Source organism: Pezoporus wallicus, unplaced genomic scaffold (genome assembly GCF_028554395.1).
Source record: "Pezoporus wallicus isolate ANWC-B61680 ecotype Strahan unplaced genomic scaffold, APGP_CSIRO_Pwel_v1 scaffold_3294, whole genome shotgun sequence".
In the NCBI taxonomy this organism is placed as follows: Eukaryota; Metazoa; Chordata; class Aves; order Psittaciformes; family Psittacidae; genus Pezoporus; species Pezoporus wallicus.
This window is the reverse complement of record NW_026635478.1, coordinates 16,666,988-16,690,976: the sequence shown is the minus strand read 5'-3', so window position 1 is coordinate 16,690,976 and position 23,989 is coordinate 16,666,988. Positions and strand designations below refer to the sequence as shown.

At 39.6% G+C, this 23,989-nt stretch overlaps 1 protein-coding gene across 2 annotated transcripts in view; it reads right to left on the bottom strand.

Moving 5' to 3' along the window:
- Positions 1-2,529: 2,529 nt before the first annotated feature.
- The window catches only part of LUC7L2 (LUC7 like 2, pre-mRNA splicing factor), a 36,456-nt gene continuing 14,996 nt past the window's right edge, over positions 2,530-23,989 (bottom strand). For both annotated transcript variants that reach the window (XM_057430694.1, XM_057430703.1), the window contains exons 3-10: positions 17,746-17,844; positions 16,783-16,893; positions 15,994-16,137; positions 14,409-14,585; positions 11,703-11,794; positions 10,787-10,816; positions 9,731-9,925; positions 2,530-3,456 (exon numbers count right to left, since the gene is read on the bottom strand). In XM_057430694.1, coding sequence (XP_057286677.1) covers positions 3,264-3,456; positions 9,731-9,925; positions 10,787-10,816; positions 11,703-11,794; positions 14,409-14,585; positions 15,994-16,137; positions 16,783-16,893; positions 17,746-17,844 — 1,041 coding nt within the window. In that variant the 3' untranslated portion in view covers positions 2,530-3,263. The remainder of the gene's footprint in view (positions 3,457-9,730; positions 9,926-10,786; positions 10,817-11,702; positions 11,795-14,408; positions 14,586-15,993; positions 16,138-16,782; positions 16,894-17,745; positions 17,845-23,989) is intronic.

Here is a 23,989-nt window from a genome sequence, read left to right as displayed (position 1 = left end):
AAACTAATGTCAGTCAATACCATCCTTCAGGTCTCCATCAGGAAATACACAGGTGATGAATACCCCAGTTTTCACCTCCTGGAAATTAAGGTTCTGCTGGGTGGGTGGAAGATCCTTACTTACTTAGGCACAATCAATAAAGCAGTCTCCCTTTCAAATGTAAGTTCCATATGTCTTGTATCAGAAGTGTGTTTCATCACTTGCTTTAATTCAGTTCTCTCCCTAACTGCACCCTAATCCTGTATTTCCACATGTAATTCAGATTATTTTATCAGGAAACCAGAGGTAAGATATACCTTCTCACTGCTTAACATGAGTGTGGTACTTGGAAACTGTGAAGCTCCCACAAAAACCTATAAATAACGGAAAGCCCAAATCAAATCATCCTTTTGTAATTAAATTTAAAAGCCATTTGTAAAAATCAATGGCATATTATCTAGAATTTGCTAGTAAGTGTTTTGCCACAGTATGCAAATTCTGTCATCATACCCCCTCCATCTTTTACAGTACAAAAATTTCCAGTTGCTGGCTGCAGGGGGAGACAGGCCCTTAGTATTTCTGGAATAGAAGTCATCTTATTCCAGAAAAGAATCACAATGGAGTTAGCAAACCACTCATCAGCAAGTCTGCTGTGCAAGACCTATCTAGAAATGACTGTTGACCTTTTGCCACACACTAGAATTCTATTAACAAAGGTGTGACAATAGATGTTATCAAGCACTTAAACAGAGCGGTCATACCAAGGGGATGAACACATAACTTACATTCATCACACAGCTGGGCCTCACAGGAAATTGCAAAATATTTCCTTCATTATGGCATTTCTTTAGAAGCTTAAAATTACCTGAATTTAAAGTGGAGTGTATGTGCCATGCTGGATACAAGTCCTCGCAGAGTACAATGGTCCTCTTCTACATTTCCCTGCCAGCCAAAATACTGCTGAAGTATCTACTATTGTGTTAGAATTAGCACCCATGTGCTCTGGTCACACTGAAGGTGCTACAGAAGAGACACCGAATTAAAATGCACATAGTGTATTTACAGTGGTATTATACACCCATCATTAGCAGGCCTACAGAGGCACTTGGACTAGGGATATAGAAGAGTACACGTCAGTGGTGCTATCTCAAGGAGAATTTACAAATTTCTAAATTCTGTGTGCGAATAGAACATATCTGACTAATTTGCTGGCCCCAAAGCATGTTCAAGCCAACAGAATCAAAAGCAACGCCTTTATCAGCAACATGGACAGTGGGATTAAGTGCACTCTCAGCAAATTTGCTGATGGAACCAAGCTGCGTTGTACACTGGAGGGAAGGGATGCCATTCAGAGGGGCCTCAACAGGCTTGAGAGGTGGGTCCATGCAAACCTCATGGTTCAACAAGGCCAACTGCAAAGTACTGCACGTGGGTCAGGACAATCCCAATCACAAATAGGGGCTGGGCAGAGACTAGACTGCGAACAGCCCGGAGGAGGACTTGGGGGTGGTGGCTGATGAGAAGCTCAACATGATCCATCAGTGTGTGCCTGCAGCCCAGAAAGCCAACCCTGTCCTGGGCTGACGAGGAGGTTAAGGGAGGGGATTCTATGCCACTACTCCACCCTCCTGAGACCCCACCTGAAATATTGCGTTCAGCTCCCCAACACAAGAGGGAGAAAAGGCCTTCTTGAGCAAATCCTAAGGAGGGCCACGAAGATGCTTATAGAGCTGGAGCACCTATGCAGACAGGCCGAGAGAGATGGGCTGGTTCAGCCTGAAGAAAAGCTCATGAGGGACCTTGTAAGAGTCTTCCTGTACCTAAAGGGGTCCTCCCAAGAAATTTGGAGAGTCTTTTTACAAGTGGCAGGACAACAGGGAGTTGGCTTTAAACTGACAGAGGGGAGATTCAGATTAGATGTAAGGAAGAAATTCTTCCCTGTGAGGGTGGTGAGGCAATGGCACAGGTTGCCCAGAAAAGCCGTGGCTGCCCCATCCCTGGTGGTGTTCAAGGCCAGATTGGACACGGCTTGCAACAATCTGCTCTAGTGAAAGGTGTCCCTGTCTGTGGCAGGGGACTGGAACTGGACAATCTTTACAGTCCCTTCCAACGCAAACCATTCTGTGATTCTACATATAGGCAGCTTGCACCTAAATGAAATAGAACTTTTTGAAACTAAAGTAATTAAGGAGTTAATGGTTGTACCATGATAATTACGAATCCACACACGTTTTTGCCTGATTACAATATCTGATTACAATCCTAACCATCCTAAGAAAGACTGCTTCTCCTAGAGCACATCTGTATGTTAAAAATTATGTTAGTTTCATAGAATCATAGAATTGTTTGGGTTGGAAAGGATCTTAAAGATCATCTTGTTCCAACAACCCCTTGCTGAACCACCTTAAGAGACCTGTATATTCTTGTTAAGTTATTGGACAATACTGTTTCCTTTTTTTTTTGTTCTTAGATTTTGTTTGTTGTTGCTGGGGTTTTTGTGTGTTTAATACAATTAAGGATGTAGCCCACAAGAAAAAGCAGAAAGAGTCCTTATGGAAAAAAACAAATATATTGAACACATACCAATCAAATGGTACAGATATGGGACTGGCTTTGATTTCAAAATTTAAGTAGAAATAAAAAAAAAAAGATGTAATGCAACAGCTGTTCAATTTCCAAATCTAAATAGGCACTGTAAAAAGACATTTCCGCTTTCTCCAGCACACATTCCTGTCTAAACGCTCCCACTGTTAATCAACTCCTAGGTTCCCAAACAAAACAAAATCACTGGGAACATAACCTTAGAGTAAAAGTTCATATCCATCCACCCACCCACTTACAAAAAAAGCAAACAAACAAACAAAAAAATCCCCCAAAATACAACTTTTCAATGCTGCTGTTTTGACTGGAGCAGAATTGGAGAATTTATAAAGGTTCAAAAGCACCCAAGGCAAGTAGTACAACATAATTTGTTCACTAACTTGTATTGGAAAGAAGATTAAAAACATTGAGATCTGCATCTTGGTACATAAAACTGTTGTCCTGAATAAAGAGAAATCTTTCAGAAAAGTTTTACAACTTGGTGGAAGTCCAGGACCCAGCTTTAGGCATCATTAATTGATGGGGTTTAATTCTGACTTGGTTATAACCACTTTTATATACTGTACATCTACCCTAGTTGGATCAGTGTCTGGAACTGCTCACTGGTGTCCCTTTGAACAACTGTAAACTAAACCATAGTATGCAACTCCATAGGAAGCTAGATCAGGTGAATATACAGCCAGTTATATCTCCCCTGCTTCACGCTCCTCAGAGCTCCTCGGGTCTTCCGATCGGCCGTTAGCACTTTCGTAGGAACGTTTCTTGTCCTTGAAATCGCGCGGTGACCTCTCTCTTGAGCTTCTATCTTTATCACGTGATGTTCTATCACGGTCTCTTGAACGTTCTTTGTCTCTGGAAGATCTGTCCTTTGAGGATCTGAAAGGTGCAGTAAATTTGAGAGTTTAAGTGAGTCACAAGTCATAAGCTATCAAACAGCATTTTGAGTTTTTATTTTTCTTCTTTTTCCAACCCAACTTCAGGTTTATGTGAAAAGAAATGTATGAGAAGACATGAGAAATCATTCTACTCTTTTTCCCTTCCTACTTCCAATTTCAAAAGACAAATATTGTTAGAGGCAGAATTTAATCTACATTTATTAGAGTGCCCAGATTAAGGTCGATGTGCTTCACTAAATCTCTTATTTTCAACTTCCACCCTCAAGTTTGCATTAAGAGAAGCTGAACTGAAATTTCTCATCTGTAGTCTCCAGATTTAGAGGAATTCAGCTTATTTCAGATATCTAAATTACAAACTTAAATGTGTTTAAAAATGGGAGTTCAATTAAAACCAGGAGAATTTAACTCGCATAATTCTGGAATGAGGCTATTACATGGCAAATATAACACAGATCTGGAATCTGTGCTACAATTAAGTTTTGTTTGAGGAATTACCCGTTGTGTGATTTTGCAATGAGGGGTGGTGCTGGTTTTAGATATTTTACTCTGATAATTGCCATTTACAAAACCTTTACAATGGAGCCAGAAACGGGCTGTTAAGCAATCCACGTGGTTTTGAATTAAATTGGCTACCTGTACTGGAAAAAAAAAAAAATGGATTACACTTCCTCCTCTATATTCCCTCAGAGAGTGCATCTAAGCCTCTTGCGCAAAAACAATGTTTTCATTTTAAGATGTACAGCAATCATATAAGATTCTAATACATACTTCTACGGAAAAATCTTAACAACATGCCATAAAGCAGCCACTAATTTCTTACTGAAAAAAGCCAGAGTACTGTGCAGTAAGACTGTACTCTCTCCACTTACAAGAAGTTACTGTCATCACCTCAAAGCTTCAAAACTAAAGTCTGCAAAAGACTCTTGCACTAATTCCCTTTTATAAGCTTACAAAGAAGCTACATTTTAATTCCTCAGCTGGAAAGATTACTTTCCCTACAATACAGTATTCTGCAAAACTTAGTATTTGCAACACTCAGATCCCCGGGTATTACTCCTATTCCACAAACTGGACAACAAGTAAGAAGGGGAGCTACATAAGAAGTTAATACTGGAGTTAGCACAGCTGTTTCACAAGTATTTGGTGCTGCAAGTCCCCTGCGGAAGTAACAATGCTTCCAAACTGGTCAACTCAAGCTAACTCTAGTAATTAATCCTGGAATACGCAGATAGATAGGACATGATGCCATGCACAGCTTTAGCTTCTTATTCAACACATTTCTGAAGGAATACAAGATGATTTCAACCAGCCATCCTATCTCTATACAGGCAAGCCTCTAATTAGCTGACAAGAAGGAAGACTGGCTTTAATGAACCACACCGCTGTGATATGTAATTTTATACAATTGCTTTTAGCAAGCAGTATTATTGCCAGAAGACTTAGAATTAAAATACCATTCCTTTCTTTCTCAAGGGCAAGGCATAGCCTTTAGAATGAGAACTTCTACTAGACTTATATTACCTAGAATGCTTGGAAAGCATTACTTCCCAACTGATCAAGTGGATTCCTTCAGCAGAAACCAAACTCTTCACCAGATATGTGGGCAGCATTCACGCCGTCACATTCAGCAACTATGAACTGTGTTACATTATACTGGTTCCAAGACATTATCTGTGGATGCCTGCATTGTGTCTGAGGACAAAAGACTGTAAGCAGCTTTGGACAAAAATCCCAGGGCAGCCTGAGAAAGTCCTAGAGCAGGCAGTCAGATCTAGGAAAGCAGAGAAAGATGTAGCTACAGTTTCAAGCCCTTCAAGGAGTAAAATGTTTGTCTGCTCCTCAAAACATGACAAAAATATATTAAAAAGCCACAATCAACAACAACAACAAAAAAACAAACAACCCCCCCCAAAAAAAACAAAAAGAAAAAAAAAGCAAAAAACCCAACAACCCACAAACCAAAAGCAAAACCAACCAAACACATGAAAACCAAGAAAGCAGAGTCTGTACTTCTCTGCCACAGCAAAGAAATAGGAAAGGGCTAGAATATTCTGCTGTCAACTGGGATCTGAAATATATTTAAAGAATCGTCTAAATGCTGGGTGGGATCTATCTCATCAGCTTTAAATGGTTGCAATGAAGACATCTTAAGCTGAACAGCCAGATTTCCTTAATAGTATGCAGAAGAAATAGACACTTCAGGGCATGATTTGTCTCATTTTAAAATAGACATAAAATTATGTCAGATGAGTCTGTAATGAGACCCACAAGATTTACATCTGACCCAGTCATCAAAAGCCAGGTGAAATGAAACCCCATCCTATGACTGCAGGTACTCTTCATCCACACAATGTCTGTCTGGGAGTGTATTAGCCCTCATCACATGAGTTAAGTGGGCTCAAACACATGGACACAACCATCTCTCAATTTACCGACATTCAGGTCTGCTGCCATGACTCATTACTGATCTTATCATTGAGTATACATCTCAACATCTAACTTCAAATATGATGATTCATTTTAGTTATTTGGAACTTACAGTTAACAGCAAGGAAAAGCAAAACTTTACTTCAACCTGCTCTTGATAGGCCAGCAATCCAAGCACAGGTAGACCTAGGATTCCTATAAACTTAGGCACGTTTCTGTTATTACCAGATGGGTACCCATTATCTCAGACAAACTGCTATTATTGCTAGATGGTTTATGCACATTCAGTTGTGCCACAGAGTGTGAGGTCCACTCCTTATATTGATAATTTTGAAATGATGCCCCAGACATTAAAAGATTTAAACCCATCCACCTGTTTATAAGGCAAATGATGATACAGATTAAAGAAAATGTGTCTGTTACACAAATTTATGTATTTATAGTATCTCCTCAGATGTAGCACACAATAAACATCCCTTTACTTTCAGAACGAAGTAGTGTCTGAGAGGTGGCAGCTTTTCATTTTATGTGAAACTCTAAAAAATACTTTCTGAAGAAGGGTGGACAAGAAAAACAGAAGAAACTGCATGGTTTGCTGCAAAGAGTAATAGTCAGCTAATGTTTGCCTGTGATAATGTTATACAGAACAAAATGGGAAAATGACTTCCACATCAAGAGTTTCTCCAGTAAGGAGTCTAACCGCCTAGTATGCGGTTAAAGCCAGAATGGATGCAATCAAAATGGGGAAAAAAATCCCAGACATATAATAGCTTTTACAGCAGGATTCAGCAGCCTACAATTAACTGTATTTTACGGTACTTTAACCAAGTCCCAGAATCACACTGAAGACTTTACATTAACATAAAATGATGCAACACTTCCCACATAGCAACCAAAATGCCACATTTCTCTTCAGGCCCTACAATTAGTGGCACCATGGGCTGCCACTGCTGTGGCTTTCAGCTGTCTTTCTGCTGCTTCTGGTGCCACACTCAGCTCTTCTGCAAGAGCTTGGCAAAAGCACCATGTTCCCCAGATCTCAGTCTGGTTATTCAAAACAAAAAGACTATGACTCGTTCCTGAAGAAGTTAACTTGATGGAGTATTTTTTTTATTTTCCAGAGTATGCTTAGCCAGAATTCCTTGGACAACTCAATGTTTTGAGCTTAAAGAGACAGGCTTGAATAAAAGAAGTATTTCAAATCAGTATTTTAAGAAATTCCTCAAAACAAACAAACACACACCCCACCACCACCAGCAAAAACACCACAAAAAAAATCCAGACTTGGCAACAAGTGCTTCCCTGGACTAGAAAAAGAGTTCTTAGGAGGCGAGGAAGTATAAGACATTTGAGCCTGCTAATTCAGTTCTGGCATCAACAGTATTCAAAAGAAGGACTTCTCCCACATTCATGTGAAAAGCAGCTCTAATGGCTAGAAGGGCATTTCTGAAAAAAAAAAAAAAAAAAAAAAAAGAGGTATCCAGCCTTGCTGCAAGTTCAATAGCTATCCTGGCCTCAGTGCAGCAAGATCATAGCTCTACAAATTCTTCAGACACAGTATCTATACTCTAAAGGCAAAAATGTCGTTTGACCTCAGAGAAATAAACCCTGTCCAAAGATTTTCACATTTTATTCATTCGAGCTACTATAGGTTTCATTTTTTTGCAAAAAAAAAAAAAACAACAAAAAAACCCAGCTCTATTCATTATTTCAACTGTCAAAAAAAAAAAATGTTTACATGAGAACTTCTTACTGAAGTAATATAACAGAGGGTCATGCTGCCACTCAGAGGGACCTCAACATGCTGAAGAAATGTTCTGACAGGAACCTCATGAAGTTCAAGAGGGAGAGTTCAGCCTTATGGAAGGTGTCTCTGCCCATGGCAGGGGGACTGGAACTAGATGATCCTTCTAGTTCCAGGGGGACTGGAACTAGATGTCCCTTCCAACTGAAACCATTCTAATATTCTGTGAGCTGCTAATGATGGCATCATTATTTTTTTTCCTCAAGTTAACAGTAACACAATGAGTGGTACCAAGGATTCTTCCAACACAGGTGTGTCTCATTCTTTCAGGGCAGGAACTGACATTAGGAGAAGTATTTCCAGTACTGAGTATTATAAGGTTGAAATCTTGTGCCCTAAGGTACACTGTATTTTGTTAATACTCATTCATACAAAACAAGACTCGAAGAGCTTATCCTTTGATATTACCTTGCAAAAAGACACTGACTTTATCTTCAGATCACCCTGTGCTTTTTCAATTCAACTTTGGTAGCTGAGACTGACAGGTTTACTGTTATGTGGATAGCGCCAATGGTCCACACCATTTCCTGGTTCTCACATACTTCTCTGCTAACATACAGAAGACGATGCATCACTTGTATTATGCACATCATATTGGAGAGTTTGAACAACTACAATGAAAATCCTGGAACAATCAATCACTATAGTTTTCTTCAAAGGACTGAAATTGAGTCTTGCAAGGCTGGACTTCAGAGTTGAAGAATTAAAGGCAATTTCAGCATATGCTCTATACTTTGGTTCATCCAAGTTAACAAGTGTGTTGATTCAAATGAAAGTGTTTATTTTAAGACTGAAAAAATACAAGTTTGAAGATTTGCTTATCTGCCATTGTGAATGCCTTGAAGAGGCAGGTTCTTTAGGATAACTATGACAGGCTACAACCAAGATGGAAACTGCCGCGTCTAAAATGCTGACGAGACTAAAAAATACCCTGAAGAATTTTAAATACCAGACACTATTGATTACATCCAGTAGAATACTGGACATTTAAGTTTTATCCATCTGCAACAAAGTGAAGGAAATAAAAGACTTGCATCAACCCTGTTTTCTATGCTCTCTTAGAGAGCACAATGGGACTACAGCCACCTACATACTCCAGGAAGACAAAAGCAGCTCATTTTTAGGGAAAAGAGCCCATGAGATACTTGAATATATTCAACACATATTTCTTCATCCTTGGTGATTTGACTCCTAAGATAATCTCAATTGCAAACTCTGCATGTGCATTCATTTCAAAACGACATCTTTTCTCTTCTTGCAAGTTGAGAGACTGCTGGGGTTTTAACACTGGGCACTACATCCGCTGTATTGCTCTCAGACCTATGCCATAGTGGCTGACCTACAGAAGAAAGGAACCCTGGTTACGAGCAGGCCTCCCTACCAGATGTGACGTTGCGCAACTCCAACATTCTCCTAAATTATGCTTATCTCATTTATCTAAAATAAGCCAGCAAATCCTCAGGAGCAAATCGCAACTGACTCATTCAAAAGCAACAGCTCCAGACTGCTCTCTGCAGTAATCCTTCCGTGAGGGGTTGAGCCACTTTCTTTGCAAAGCAGCGTCTTCAGATAAATGCAACAAGTTTATTTTCAGGCATATCTAAACTTATCTGGCACAGTACACACAGATGGGCTCCAGTGCTGGGAACAAGAGCGCAGGGGAAAAACCGAATGCAGGAGGACTGCTGATATCCCTGGGTTCAAATGGAGATCAGTTGTTTCACTTTCTATGCTGTAGTAAGCTGGTAGTATTGACACCAATACCTAATGTCACTTGTCCGAAACAGAAATAATACCTAACCCTATTATTCTAATGAAAACCCAAAACACTATGGTATGTAAAATCATAAATATGCTAAATGCGTAAGTGAGGGACTTACAGTGAAACACATTCAAGACAATATAATCTGAGACAGTCTTAAAATGTGTTTAAATTACCAAGTGGGAAACGTAAACTTAATTTAGTGTTAAAATTCACATCACGCATCTAGCAAAAGCCATTTCTTTCTAGGCAAATATTTACCTCTTTTTGGAGCTGCGTTCTCGGCTTCTCTCCCTAGAACTATGCCTGCTCCTATGATGGCTGCGACTCCGGCTGCGGCTGGTAGAGCGAGACCTGTGGCGGTGGCGTTTCTCACGGGATTTGGAGCGAGTTCTTCGCTTTCGTTCTCGGGAGGCTGAGCGAGAGCGATGTCTGCGGCGATCTCGGGACCTAGATCTAGAAACAGAAAGGACTTAGACCAGACACACATTCACGTGGCTACTCCATCAGTGTACTATGAATATTATGCACTGTATGCATAAGCAAATTTGTACAGAGAATGGTCTGTGGTGGTCAGAGCTATTGCATTGTCCTAACACAGGCAGAAAGGGGAAAGCAATCCTCCACTGTGACTAATGCAGGCAATTTTACAATTAAGTCATGACTGTACGTATGGTTACAGCATAGCCAATTCAGGCTTCTGAAATAGATTAAAAATATGGAAAAAGCACTTTTTAAAAATCTTAAAATCTTGTCTTTATCATGTGAAGTTGTAGAACTCTGTAATGCACTGACAGCGATCATCTGCCAGAACCTATGTATTATGATGTTCTGAGAAAGCAGGACTATATCATTCCCCATAGCTACTGCAACAGAACTATTCTAGAAGGCTCTAAGCACCATTACCTATCCCTTCCTCCTACCCCCCCCCCCCCCTTTTTTTTTTTTTTATTACTTTGCAGTAATACCTCATGGGTGACCTTCATCTGTGTAGGTTAAGAAGAAAACTCGTACTATTGATGGGTCAGATGCTGAGAATTAGCCTGGTGCTTAGGATATGGGTTTTCACCAAAAGGTATTAACTAGAAGCTTCTGTTTTGCAGAAACAGCAACTCTGTGTTCTAAATGTCATTTTGGGCAGTAAGTTGCATTGTAGTAGCCACAGAATAGAAGTAGCATGGTGATAAATACTGTATAAACACATAACAGAATATTTTGTCTGCAAAGGTGGACATCTTTATCAGTGCTAGACAAAATGTTCCAGCTTCTAAAAGGCTGGCTTCACTGGTGGTATTTCTTGTCTGCAGATTTGTTTACCTTTTGGCATGCTTGCTGTGGGATCTGGACCTGAAATAAATAGAAAATAGTATATAACTTTTCCTTACAGAATCTTATTAAACTACAATTTAGTAATAATAAACCACGCTATTGACCTGTATTTCTTATTTTACTAGCAAAACTTCTTATATTACTGTATTTCTTATTTTACTAGCAATTAAAGACTTTTTATTTGATGTTAATACCTATGCAACATGTTTACCAGGAAACATATTTTTCTGATAACTGTTTTGTGTTTGTTGGTTTTTATTTATTTTGAGACCACCATACTGCAAACCCAAAAGAATATCTCATCTGCTTTTTATTCCCATCCCTCCCAGAAAAAGTTCAAGTCAATACTCCCTTATTTCTTATCAGACATGTATTATCAGTCTGCCACAGATCTCAAAAGTTTACATTGTTAGCCTCTGAAGCTAACATGTCAGGAGAACTGCAGTTCAAATTCCATTCCACTTTAGCCTGAAGGCAACCATTTCATGGAAGAACAGGGAATTACTTTCCTCATTCATACATTCAACTATTTCCAGTAAGGAAAATTTTTTAACACCTATAAAGAAAATACCTAACATCTACCAGATGTTTGAAACTCACATGCGTGTAAGCTCACATCTGTCAGGTCTCAAAATAAGCTACACACCTGAAAATTACCTCAGTTAAAGGCTATTTATTCAAATATGTAGAACTTCTATCTGCAGTTTTTTTAAAAAAGGTTTCTATGAAAACAATTCATGTTTTAAGAGTCTGACATGAAATTCACTCTTGACTCTTTTGAGTTTCCAAGGAATGCACATTATTGTGGTTCTGCAGATTCAGAGATGTGTATGAACTACATCTTATTTTTTCCCACTGAAGTTAAATCAGTCATTATGTATACACAATTAAAATAGACGCCTACCTCCTCAGCTTCTCCCTTTCTTCTCTTTCCCTCTCCTCTCTACGTTTCAGGCGTTCCTGATTTCGTTTCTCCTGTTTATCAGCCACAATCCTCTAAAAGCAAAAGAATATATTCATTAAGTTGAGATTCAAAATTTTTCACATGAATGTGCTATAAAAATAATCCAGACAGTTAATATTCAGTTCTTTTCTTCATGTATATTCCCTTTCCCTTGTGTAATTATTCCCTCTCTTCCTCAGCTTTTTTTTTTCTCCAAAAACCAGAAGTTATTGCAGAAGGGCTTCATTAGATGGGTGTGACACAAAGACCTGAAATATGTAGTTATATTAAGTTTTCCACAAAGGGGAATTCAGAGCAGTAAATCATGCCTTTAACAGGATTAGCATGGAAACTCTCACATCGTATTTTGGCCACTGGGGAAAGGTAGAAAGGAATCAAAACTGGGAGAGTTAGCGGTTTTAACTCCTTCAGCTATGCTGTGACAAAGAAATCCTTAGTCTCTAAGAACTTGGTTGGACGAATACATCATTTTGAGCCTATTTGTTTCTATACTGTGACCGTGAGACATATAGTTAGAGAGGATGCTTCCGCTGGTAGACCCCAGGTTGAACTCACTACTACTGGGGACAAGGCACGCTCAGTAGAGGGCCCTCAGATGTGAAACTCACAACTGGAGATCTGGCCAAACCCAAGTCTTGCCACCTTCTGGATATGATGCAAGAAATTCAACTCTTTGTAAAGACCTTCTTCTGAGATGTGGAACTGCCCCAGCAGCATCTTGATTAGATCTCTGAGGAGAGCTCTGAGGAAGGAGGGAATAGTTATTGTTTTCTTTTTTGTTAGTTAAGTACTTAAAAAGATTGTTTTATTGATGTTTTGGGAATGTGAAATAATTATACATGCATTTTTTCCTTCCCAAATGATGTAAATAGTCAGTTGTATCAAACCTTTATGTCAAATTCTATCTATTTTCCCTTGTGCATCAGTAATATAACTACAAGCAAGGTTTCTTGTTTAAGTGACTGTGTAACTTCATGGACAGATGAAAGGAAGCACACATGATCTATTCCAGGCATCTAAGGTTTAAGTTACAGCAGCTATTTTTAGGAGCCTAAATTGCCAATGCAGTCAGCAGAAAGAGCTGGGCTTTCCAAAGGATAAGCCACACAGTATTCATGCAAGACAGCTGGAATATTATGAAATATAAACCAAGCCAATTTACTCAAACTCAGTAGTGTAATTTTCTTTTAGGACTTCAATTCATGTAGCTACTGTCTTTAGTGATTTCTACAGTTAAATGCTTAATTGAGCCTTGAACTCAACTTTCATAGTAAAATTATAAATGACATCTGTGTCCAAATCCATCTCCTTGAATACCAAAAAGTCCAGAATATAATTCCAGTAAATCTTTCTTCCAGCACACAATTTCTGGTCAAGATCAAGATTAGGATAATATTACAACTGGATTTCAAATCATCAAGCTATAGAGAACATGCAACATCCCTATAAAAATGATTTTAATTGCCTCACTTCAAGATAACATATTTTGTATTCTGACTGTGGATAGCTACTGCCTTGAGTTGTTGGAGCTTATTTATTTCACCTATGGTCAGTTAAACTTAAAAGCCTTCAAAAATTACTTTTAAAAATGAGAAATATTCTTTTTTTTTTTTAGTTTTTTTGAGTACCTTCTGACATGTCGTTTTAAAAGAATGAGCCACAGCAATAAAACCGTAATGGACAAACAATGGTCAATTACTCAATTACTGCTATCAGTGATAAAGGTAAAATATCTTATTGCCCTAATCCTCCCTCTCCCTTATGGTTCAGTGGTAAAGAAAGATCGCTGCTTGGGTCAGGCTGGGGATCAGTTGGCAAGTGGTGAGCGGCTGTATTCTCTTCCCTTGCTATTTCCCTTATTAATGGTGGTAGCAGTAGTGGTTTGTGTTATATCTCAGTTACTGGACTGTTCTTATATCAACCTGTGGGAGTTACATTCCTTCGATTCTCCTCCCATCCCTCCGTGAGTGGGGGAGAGGAGGTATTCTATAGGGTTGGTACCTCTGGAATAAAAGTAACCTCCTAATCTTTGTCTGAGTAACAAACAAATTGAGTTTTAGTCTTTCACCATACAGCACACTGCTTGAGCTCCAAGCATTTCTGTAGATCTTCTTATTTTAGGAACTTCCCCATGTGTTATCATCCTCCTTATGTAGTAGCACCAAAAACAAGGATTTCAACACCAGGCCTGTTAATATTCAATCCTAATTATAAAATACCATCCAGGCCCACTACATGCTCTTGTAGTTTCAGAAGCCTCTGTATTACTTTTAAGCAACCAACAGGCTAAAAGTAAAATCCATCTGGCTATCACCTATGACTGCTAAATACGTTTCAGCAACACTGTAATTCAAAATACTGCTATCCATTTTACAAGTACAATTGCACATTCTGTTCCAAAGATGCATTCCTTTGAACATGTGTTTTAATATAGCTCAGTACAAAACAGGTTATCATCCCAAATTAACCAGGTAAGTGATATTTAATTAGAATGTTTAGTGTCTTGTAGACAAATGAAATCCAAACTTTTAAAGTAATATAGGAAAAAATTAAAACACCCAGAAAGAAATACTCCATTAAGGTTGCCTGGCAAGTAATTAAGTAGCACCACACACATATACACACAAAAATGGAAGAATGATTTACCCTCAGTTCCTCAAGCTTCTCTCTTATCTCAATAAATCCTAAATGAAGTTTTCCTCCAAAGTGGTCAGCAAGTCGACGATCATTGTCATGAAGACCAAGATAAGCTGAACACACTTCACAAACGCGTAGCTTCTGCTGCTGAAAGCTAGAGGCAGGCATAGAATTCCTGTATACTTCCTGGAGAAAAAAAAACAACAACAAAAAACAAACAAAAACCCAACAACAAAATAATTTGCTATCAGTTAATTCTCAATGCACAGATATACAAAGATAACACTTTACCAAAGATATACTACAAATTGATAACCAAATTCTGTGTTCACCAGCATACCCTTCAGTTAATTCACACTATTCATAGATCACCTGTCTCACTAAGATCTGAAGGGGGCCTACAAGGGTGCTGGAGAGGGACTCTTCATCAGGGACTGCAATAACAGGACAAGGGGTGATGGGTTTAAACAGGGAAGTTCAGGTTAGATGTAAGGAAGAAGTTCTTTACTGTGATGGTGGTGAGGCACTGGAACAGGCTGCCCAAAGAAGTGGTAAATGATCTATCCCTGGCAGTGTTCAAGGCCAGACTGGACAGAGCCTTGGGTGACATGGTCTAATGTGAGGTGTTCCTGCCCATGGCAAGGGGTTGGAACTAGATTCTTCAGGCTCTCTCCAACTCAAACCATTCTATGATTCTATGATACAAGGCAGGCTCCTTATTTTGAAGACTGGACATACTTAAAAGCAGGACATCAGCAACTGGTTTTGCAAATTAAATAAAGTGAGGCGATTGTCATCTTTATTTAAGACCATATTACTTAGAAGAATTAACAACTTTTTCATATGCAATAATGAATACACATTAACAGTAGAATTACTGTGTTAACATATTATGAAAATATTAGTTTTAATTTCAAACCCAGTTTAAAACAGTAGTTGTTTCCCTGATAAATCTACGTGTTTAGACACTAAACAAGTTATCTGAGCAGAATTTATCTACAGATACTCAGGTAACAAACAAACAAGACTGCTTGCAATCCGTCTGATATCACTAAAACAGCTGCAGGAGTTTGTTTCTACAGACTTAAATATCTTGGTGAAATACCATATGCAAAGCTCTGGATGAGTTCTGCCACCTGAACATTACAATAAGGACCGTTCTGACTTGCCTGATACACAAGCCGTTTATTAACTGTGTTTTAATAAAGACAATAGTTTACTTCATTGAAGCTTTCCAGTATGAGCCACATCAGCGTATCAGAGGTACAACAGGGGTGCCACAGCAACAGCTGTGAGACTGAATGAGGTAAGTCAGTCCAACAAACACAGACACAATTCTAGTGTCCATAGATAAAACTGGCCAATACAGCTAAACTAAGATAAATGCATCAGTCATCAAAGAGGGTATAATTTTAATAGTATAGGAGTGGCTTTTAAAATAGAAACTTTACAGGATTCCAACAAACCAAATTCTTTAGTTTTACATGAAGCAATTAAGTGAAAGCAGATAAGACATCTTGCATTACACAGATGCCAACCATTTTAATCTTGACCCTGTCCTTTCCATCCCCCAGGCCTTACACAATCAACTTACTTCTGCTTCTCTCTTCTTTACTCGAGCCTTCTCCACTTCATCCATTACTTTTTGAGATTCTTCCACATTGCCATCAGCTCCAAGCTGTTCTACTCTGGCCAGCAGTTTCCCAATTTCTTCATTCAATTCATGAACTCTTTCAGCCTTGAAAGAGAAACAAAGGCTTAACACAGGAAATACTTTTCATTATGGAAAACAAACTATTATGAGTCATTATATGCAAAAATTACAGAATTAAAAGAAGCAGGCAGAGATATCTTCTCCAGGTAAAAGTGAAACAGAAGTTGCCTTATGTAAAACCACACTGAGAAAGGCTGAGTTAAAGTTTATGTACCAACTCAAGAGCAGAATTTTGTTCAGACTTCCAAGTAATTCACATCTTGTCTGTGTGAGTCTTGCAAACTAGGATTTGCACTACCATTCATCTCTAGCATGTGCATATGTGCAGAACACATATAAAAGTTATTTTTCCCCCCAGCAGATCTAGAGAAAAGCCTATCTAATTGTTTACTTCATGTTTTGATCAAAAAATGTTAAGAACTACTAACATTTATATTGCATGGTATAATGGAGAGTCAAGTTTCCCAAGCACAAAAATATCAGAGAGGTCTCTTCCCTGTGTTACCCTCTCTGTGCTTTAAAGGCAGTTTTGAGAAGGATAAAGAAAACTTATTTTTACCCCCTCCTCAGTATGAATTCTCAGGTTTGACAGCTTGACAAAGCCTTAAGTTGGCTCCTCAGAAAAACAGACCTTCAAAGAGACTTCAGTAACTAGTTTTACATTCTTACTTTAGCTGCAACTTCAGCGCTGATCTCTTCCTGTGTTTCTGCTAGTCTTTTCTTAGCCACTTCTGTTCTCCTGTCACAGTCTGCAATAAATGACTGCAGGTGGTCCATTGCCTGAAACATCAACAAGAACACTGGTCAATGCTGTCAAGAACATGAGTATTTCATTAGCCGTAACACTTCAGATTTATTAAGACTTAACTTTAATAAGCTTTTATTAGTGAAACTTTGTAAAACCATCTTATCAGTTTATGGTGACTAATTGCATATAGAAATATGCAACATTTTAAAGATTCTAATCTACACTATAATCATAGTTGTAAGTATTTGCAGAAATTCGGACGTGAATCTGTCTTAAACCTTCTCTAAAAAGAAAAGACCATTTCTAACATACATTAAAATCCTTTAAAGGGGATTCATGTTCATCTCACCCAATCAATACATGCAATGTAACTTTTCTTCAGTAGGGTTTTAAGCTATTAAGTATATTAAGACCATCCCTTCGAACAAAAATCCCAAACCTTTTTGTCCAAATGAAGACTAACTTCCTCGTTGGGAGTTCAAAACTACATTACTCAAACTACGGTGCACGGAGACACAGAATATGATTTGTTAACCCCAATACAAAATTACTTTCTTCAGTAAGCCTGTAATTTAAGGCTCTCTTCAAAGCATGCGCAGCCGTAGCATTTACTTGCTACTTGATAACATTAAATCAGCATCCAGGTCTATGATTATTTGCTCTGTGGAAGACTTTAACAGTTCTACCTAGAAATGACTACCAATATTAATTAAATCCTGGCATACAATCATGAAGAAACATGTATCTTTTATGTAATTGAGCCAAGGGCTTTTCTGCCTATTAATTAATTTTGTATGTACCAAAAACTTAATTTTTGTGGCTCAGTTTATCTACCTAGATACATAAGTTATACTGTCTCTCCACCATTATGACAAAATACATACATCAAGCTCAAAGAAGAAATCTTGATCTTTGGAAGCTATTTCATAGTCTGCCCTTAATGCCAGGTCGTGCACCTTCAGACATTCTCCAAGGTCCATTCTCTGAAAAGAGACAGAGGGAAAGTTGCAACACTTCTGAAAAGTTATACAAGGAATGAAGTTAACATTATTTTCTTCAACAGTCAAATACTCTAAAGCAAATCATCTCCCCAGTAGGAATGAAAGGACAGGCTAATGAAGCTTTAAGACAATACCAGATCTTGAAACACCATACATGAATCAGGAAATAATAAAAGCAGACAGAATCAACAGCATATCAAGATGGCTGTCTGCAGTAAAAGTATCATTAATGTCCTGCAAAAAACACTGGTTTACTGGAAGTTCAAAACAGTGACTGAAGTACAGTGACTGACATCCTGTATTGAATTAAAACAGCCTAGGAGAACCAAGTTCCCTGCAAGTCATTGGCAATCAAATGGTGAAATGTTTGATCTGAATTGTCTGCACGCTCTCTAATATGTGTTCCAATTATAGTTATCACCTGAAATAGCTATAACCACAGCCCCACTGTTAAGTGCTGCTTAAAAACCATTCTTGAAGCATTTCAAACAAGACAGCCAAAAATCAAATCCCAGCAAAACATTCTGCAGATGACTGAAGTTGAGCTGAGTGCTGGACTATACTGAAGAATGAGGGAAGTATAGATATATAGGTAGTTCATTTGTAATCTAAAACCGATCTAGGAAGGGCAGAAAGGAAGCATGAACTTGAAGTAAGCAGACTACATCACTAATCTTGCATATAATGCCACTGAGAAGATTGCCCAGAATCTCATTAGGTAAGAAATACCATTTGAAATTGAAATTTGTATATCACTCAGCATAAGTAATTCTAATGAAATCTGCTCCCTGAAAGTTTGTTTGGTGATAAAGACAGAGCACTGTTCACATGATAAAAATACCTAAACAAACCCAAAAACAAAATGAACACACACACATACAAAACCCCAACCAACAAAGCCCAAATGTAGAAAAAACTGAACAAAACCAATGCATCCTCCCTGCAAAAGCACCAGCTGATGGATAATCACTGGAAGTAATAATTAGTTGAATCACTTAAAACCAGCACAGTTTCAGTTAAGTCTGCCCTTGGCACTGCTCACTTAATATTAAGAAAAATTAATCCTTTCTTAACATTGAAAGCACACAATGAAAGCTGAACTCTGATGGAAAAAGCTGTTACTGCTGTAGTTTAATAACTGTTTTAGAACCAACTGAAATAATTAATAACTTGTTTTTTGAGTTTTGTAAATAAAAAAAGGGTTAAACTGTTGCAAGAAATTTGGATTTGAGCCAATAAGGCACTTATTTGTGCATTAAAAAAGAAAAATGTATTTAAATAGAAATTCAAGCCTCATGAGTACAGTAAAAAAAATCTGATCAACTGCTTTCAAATTCTCAAATCATCAGTTAGATGTTCCAACAAATCCATTAAAGTAACTTTCACAGAAGCTGTTGATTTATTTCAAATGTTAGACAAAATAAAAATTAAAATACAGAGTTTTGAACTTGAAAGCTTCGGATAAACTGCAGTTATTTAAATACTCTTCAGCAACCATAAATCTGTTTTCCGGAAAAACATCTGATTGCAATAGATAACATCTGACTGTAATGCTAAAGAAAAAAAATAGCTTTTCCTCTTGCAACTACACAGGACTTCAGCAATTTTGTTAACTGATGCAAATCCACAAAACCCTTGAAGCTGAGCAATGTATTACACACATCTATTTCCAAGTCATTAGATGCTGACATTATCTGAACAGCACCATTCTTTCAGGAAAGTACTTCAAGCTAGGATAGCAATGTGAAAGAACATTTTTAAATTACCTGAAAATTAGACACTTAAAAATCCTCTTAAAATGTGAAAAGTTTGTTTTTATTCTGGCTTATCACTTGCACTGATTAGATATTTAAGGTTAAACCATAAAACTCAAGGTTAATCCCGCTTTATGTGAGGCACTCCAGTTCTAAATGCATAGGTAAGGCTAGCAACATACTTTATTGATCTAAATACAATGCCAAAAAGCCTGAAACACATCCACTGTAGCATCAGAAAAAATCTAGTTTAGTATGCAATCTACATATACTTTGAATAAATGCATGAAATAATCTTCCATCATACTTTAAAAAGAACAGAACTCACATGACACTACCACGACACACCATCCACTTCACATACATATTATGCTGCTTTTCCCTCTGCTTGGGTTGGATTTGCCCTCAAGACAGCGCATTTTCTGATTTCTTTTCTTTTTACTGGGACTTGTAGCTCCATAGCCTGAAAGGATGGTAATTACTCTGAGCCAGCATTACAACTGAAAACTTTTCTGCCTTCCCTTTCTCACTGCACTGTGCTACCCTGGGCAGGCACATCTGCCTGTGCAGTTGAACAGAGTCTGGGTACTGACGGAGTAAAATGTTATTTTAGCAAACCAAAACCAGGGGCAATTTCTCAGCAGTGTACCTTTGTCCAACTTGTTAGACAGCCATACAAACAATGTGCTGACAATGTGTAAAGGAGAAATGTAGCAGTGGACTTCAGCAGATAGGATCTCTCACAGTATCAAGATGCTACTTCAGAAACTCTTGAATAAGTTCAGTAATATCAGTAGCAATTTGTGGGAATGAAAGGGGTGTTATGGAGGATTTCTTTTGTCAGATGTCCCAAACAAGAACAAGGGGAACAAACAAGAGGAATTAGAGATGTGTGCATGTCTACGGGGGTATGATATAACAGGCATCACAGAAACATGGTGGGATGGCTCCTGTAACCGGAGTGTTGGAATGGAAGGTTACAGGCTCTTTAGAAAAGACAGGCCTAGCAGGCAGGGAGGGGGAGTTGCCCTTTATGTTAGGGATAGGCTGGAGAGTATGGAACTCTGTCTGGGGACAGGTGAGCAGTCAACAGAGTTTGTGGGTCAGGGTTAAAGGGAATATAGCTATGGGAGACATTACTGTGGGGATCTGTTACAGACCGCCTGATCAAGGAGAACCTGTGGACGAAGCACTCCATAGACAGATAGGAAAAGCCTCACGCTCACAGGCCCTTGTTCTCATGGGTGACTTCAACCACCCTGACATCTGTTGGAAGGACACTACGGCCCAGCACAAGGAATCCAGGAGGTTCCTCGATTGCGTGGAAGACAACTTCCTTCTGCAAGTAATAGAGGAGCTGACAAGGAGAGGTGCCATGCTTGACCTTGTGCTCACCAACAGGGAAGGACTTGTTGGAAATGTGATGCTCCAGGGCAGCCTTGGATGCAGCGATAACGAGATGTTCGAATTTGAGATCCTCAGGACAGTGAGAAGAGCATGCAGCAAGCTCACTGCTTGGGGGGGCCCAAGACTCTTGGTTGATATTCAAGGATCACCTGCTACAAGCTCAGGAGTGTTGCATCCCAACTAGAAGGAAGTGCAGCAGGAGGGCCAGGAGACCTCCTTGGATGGATAAGGAGCTCCTGAGGAAAATTCAAATGAAAAAAGAGGCTTATAAAAGGGGGAAGCAAGGTCAGGTGGCATGGGAAGAGTACAGGGATGTTGTCTGGGAAGCTAGGGACCAGGTTAGGAAAGCTAAGGCCCAGTTAGAATTAAACTTAGCTAGAGGTATTAAAGATAACAGGAAGGGATTCTACAAGTACATAGCAAATAAAAAACAGACTAGGGAGATGTAGGCCCCCTCAGGAAGCTCTTGGGAGAACTGGCTACACAGAATTTGGAGAAGGCTGAGGTTCTGAATGACTTCTTTGCTTCGGTCTTCACTGGCAAAAGCCTCTGACTAAACCACCCAAGTCTTTCTTGGAAGGCAGACGCAGGCACTGTGAGAATGAAGACCCTGGGCCCACTGTAGGAGAGGATCTGGTTCGAGACCATTTTAAAAAACTGAACATGCATAAGTCCATGGGTCCTGATGGGATCCATCCGCGGGTCCTGAAGGAGCTGGCAAATGAACTTGCGAAGCCGCTGGCCATCATATTTGAAAATCATGGCAGTCAGGTGAAGTTCCCGATGACTGGAAAAAGGGAAATATAACCCCCATTTCAAGAAGGGGAAAATGGATGACCCAGGGAACTACAGACCAGTCAGTCTCACCTCCGTGCCTGGCAAAACCTTGGAGCAGATTCTCCTGGAAGGCATGCTAAGGCACATGAAAATCAACAAGGTGCTTGGTGACAGCCAGCATGGCTTCACTAGGGGAAATCCTGCCTGACCAATTTGGTGGCCTGCTATGATGGGGCTACAGAACTGATGGACAGGGGTAGAGCAATTGACGTCATCTACCTGGACTTGTGTAAAGTGTTCGACACTGTCCCACACAACATCCTTGCCTCTAAATTGGAGAGACATCAATTTGATGGATGGACCCCTCGGTGGATAAAGAACTGGCTGGATGGCCGCACGCAAAGAGTTGTCGTCAATGGCTCAATGTCCAGCTGGAGACCAGTAACAAGTGGCGCCCCTCAGGGATCAGTGTTGGGACTGGTCCTGTTCAACATCTTTATCGGGGACATGGACAGTGGGATTGAGTGTGCCCTCAGCAAGTTTGCCAATGACACCAACCTGTGTGGTTCGGTTGATACGCTGGAGGGAAGGAATGCCATCCAGAGGGACCTTGACACGCTTGTGAGGTGGGCTGATGCCAACCTCATGAAGTTTAACCATGCCAAGTGCAAGGTCCTACACCTGGGTCGGAGCAATCCCAGGCACAGCTACAGGTTGGGCAGAGAAGAGATTCAGTGCAGCCCTGCGGAGAAGGACTTGGGGGTGTTGGCTGATGAGAAAATGAACATGAGCTGGCAGCGTGCACTCGCAGCCGAGAAAGCCAACTGTATCCTGGGCTGCATCAAAAACAGCGTGACCAGCAGGTTGAAGGAGGTGATCCTGCCCCTCTACTCTGCTCTTGTGAGACCTCACCTGGAGTATTGTGTGCAGTTCTGGTGTCCTCAACATAAAAAGGACACAGAACTGTTGGAAGAAGTTCAGAGGAGGGCCATGAGGATGATCAGGGGACTGGAGCACCTCCCGTATGAAGACAGGCTGAGGAAGTTGGAGCTGTTCAGCCTGGAGAAGAGAAGGCTGCGTGGAGACCTCATAGCAGCCTTCCAGTATCCGAAGGGGGCCTCTAGGGATGCTGGGGAGGGACTCTTCATTAGTGACTGTAGTGACAGGACAAGGGGTAACGGGTTAAAACTTGAACAGGGGAAGTTTAGATTGGATCTAAGGAGGAAATTCTTCCCTGTGAGGGTGATGAGGCACTGGAATAGGTTGCCCAGGGAGGTTGTGAATGCTCCATCCCTGGCAGTGCTCAAGGCCAAGCTGGACGAGGCCTTGGGTGATATGATTTAGCGTTAAGGTGTCCCTGCCCATGGCAGGGGGGTTGGAACTTGATGATCTTAAGGTTTTTTCCAACCCTAATTATTCTATGATTCTATGGATCAGAAGACAGGAAATTTTGACTCTCCTTCCGCTCTTTGATCCAACAGAGTGCAGCATTACAAATATGTGGCATATCAGACAGGGAGCAAGCACAAACAAGCACAAGAGAAAAGGATTCTTTCTCATTAGCTTTGCTGATAAAGAAATTATATTGTTGTTGGAACTGCTCCTTAACAAGCCTTTACTAGTCTGATATTACTACTGTCTTTAAGACTTAAAGTTCTATTAGCAAACCCCAATGTAGAGAGACATTTAAAAACCAAACAAACAGATGTAAAACTCTCAGAACAGTCTGCATGCAATATGCAACACCAGGGTAAAAAGCACATCTGCTGGTATAAGTTATGCAATATCAGGCAGACAATTCATGCTGGGGATGATTCATTACTGTCGAAAGTATATGCTAGATCAGGACTGCTAATGACCTTAACCACAGAGCAGTTAGCGTTATAATTTGGCTCATATGGCTAGCTGCAAAGCAGAGGGAGAGTGGATGGAAATGGACAGAAAAGGGGGATTGGACCTAGATGATCTTACGGTCCTTTCCAACCCTACCTATTCTATGATTATTTTAATTTTCCATGTCCACCTTGCAATTTGGTCCCAAGACACACCCTCCCACAGAAGGAAAGAACAAACATGTAGTCTGGCATTTAAAGATCTATCAGATTTGAAACAGAAGATACTTATGAGGGAGGCTAATGTTCAGACACTGAGCTACTAATGAAGACGAATGCACATAAATTGGCTTTCAC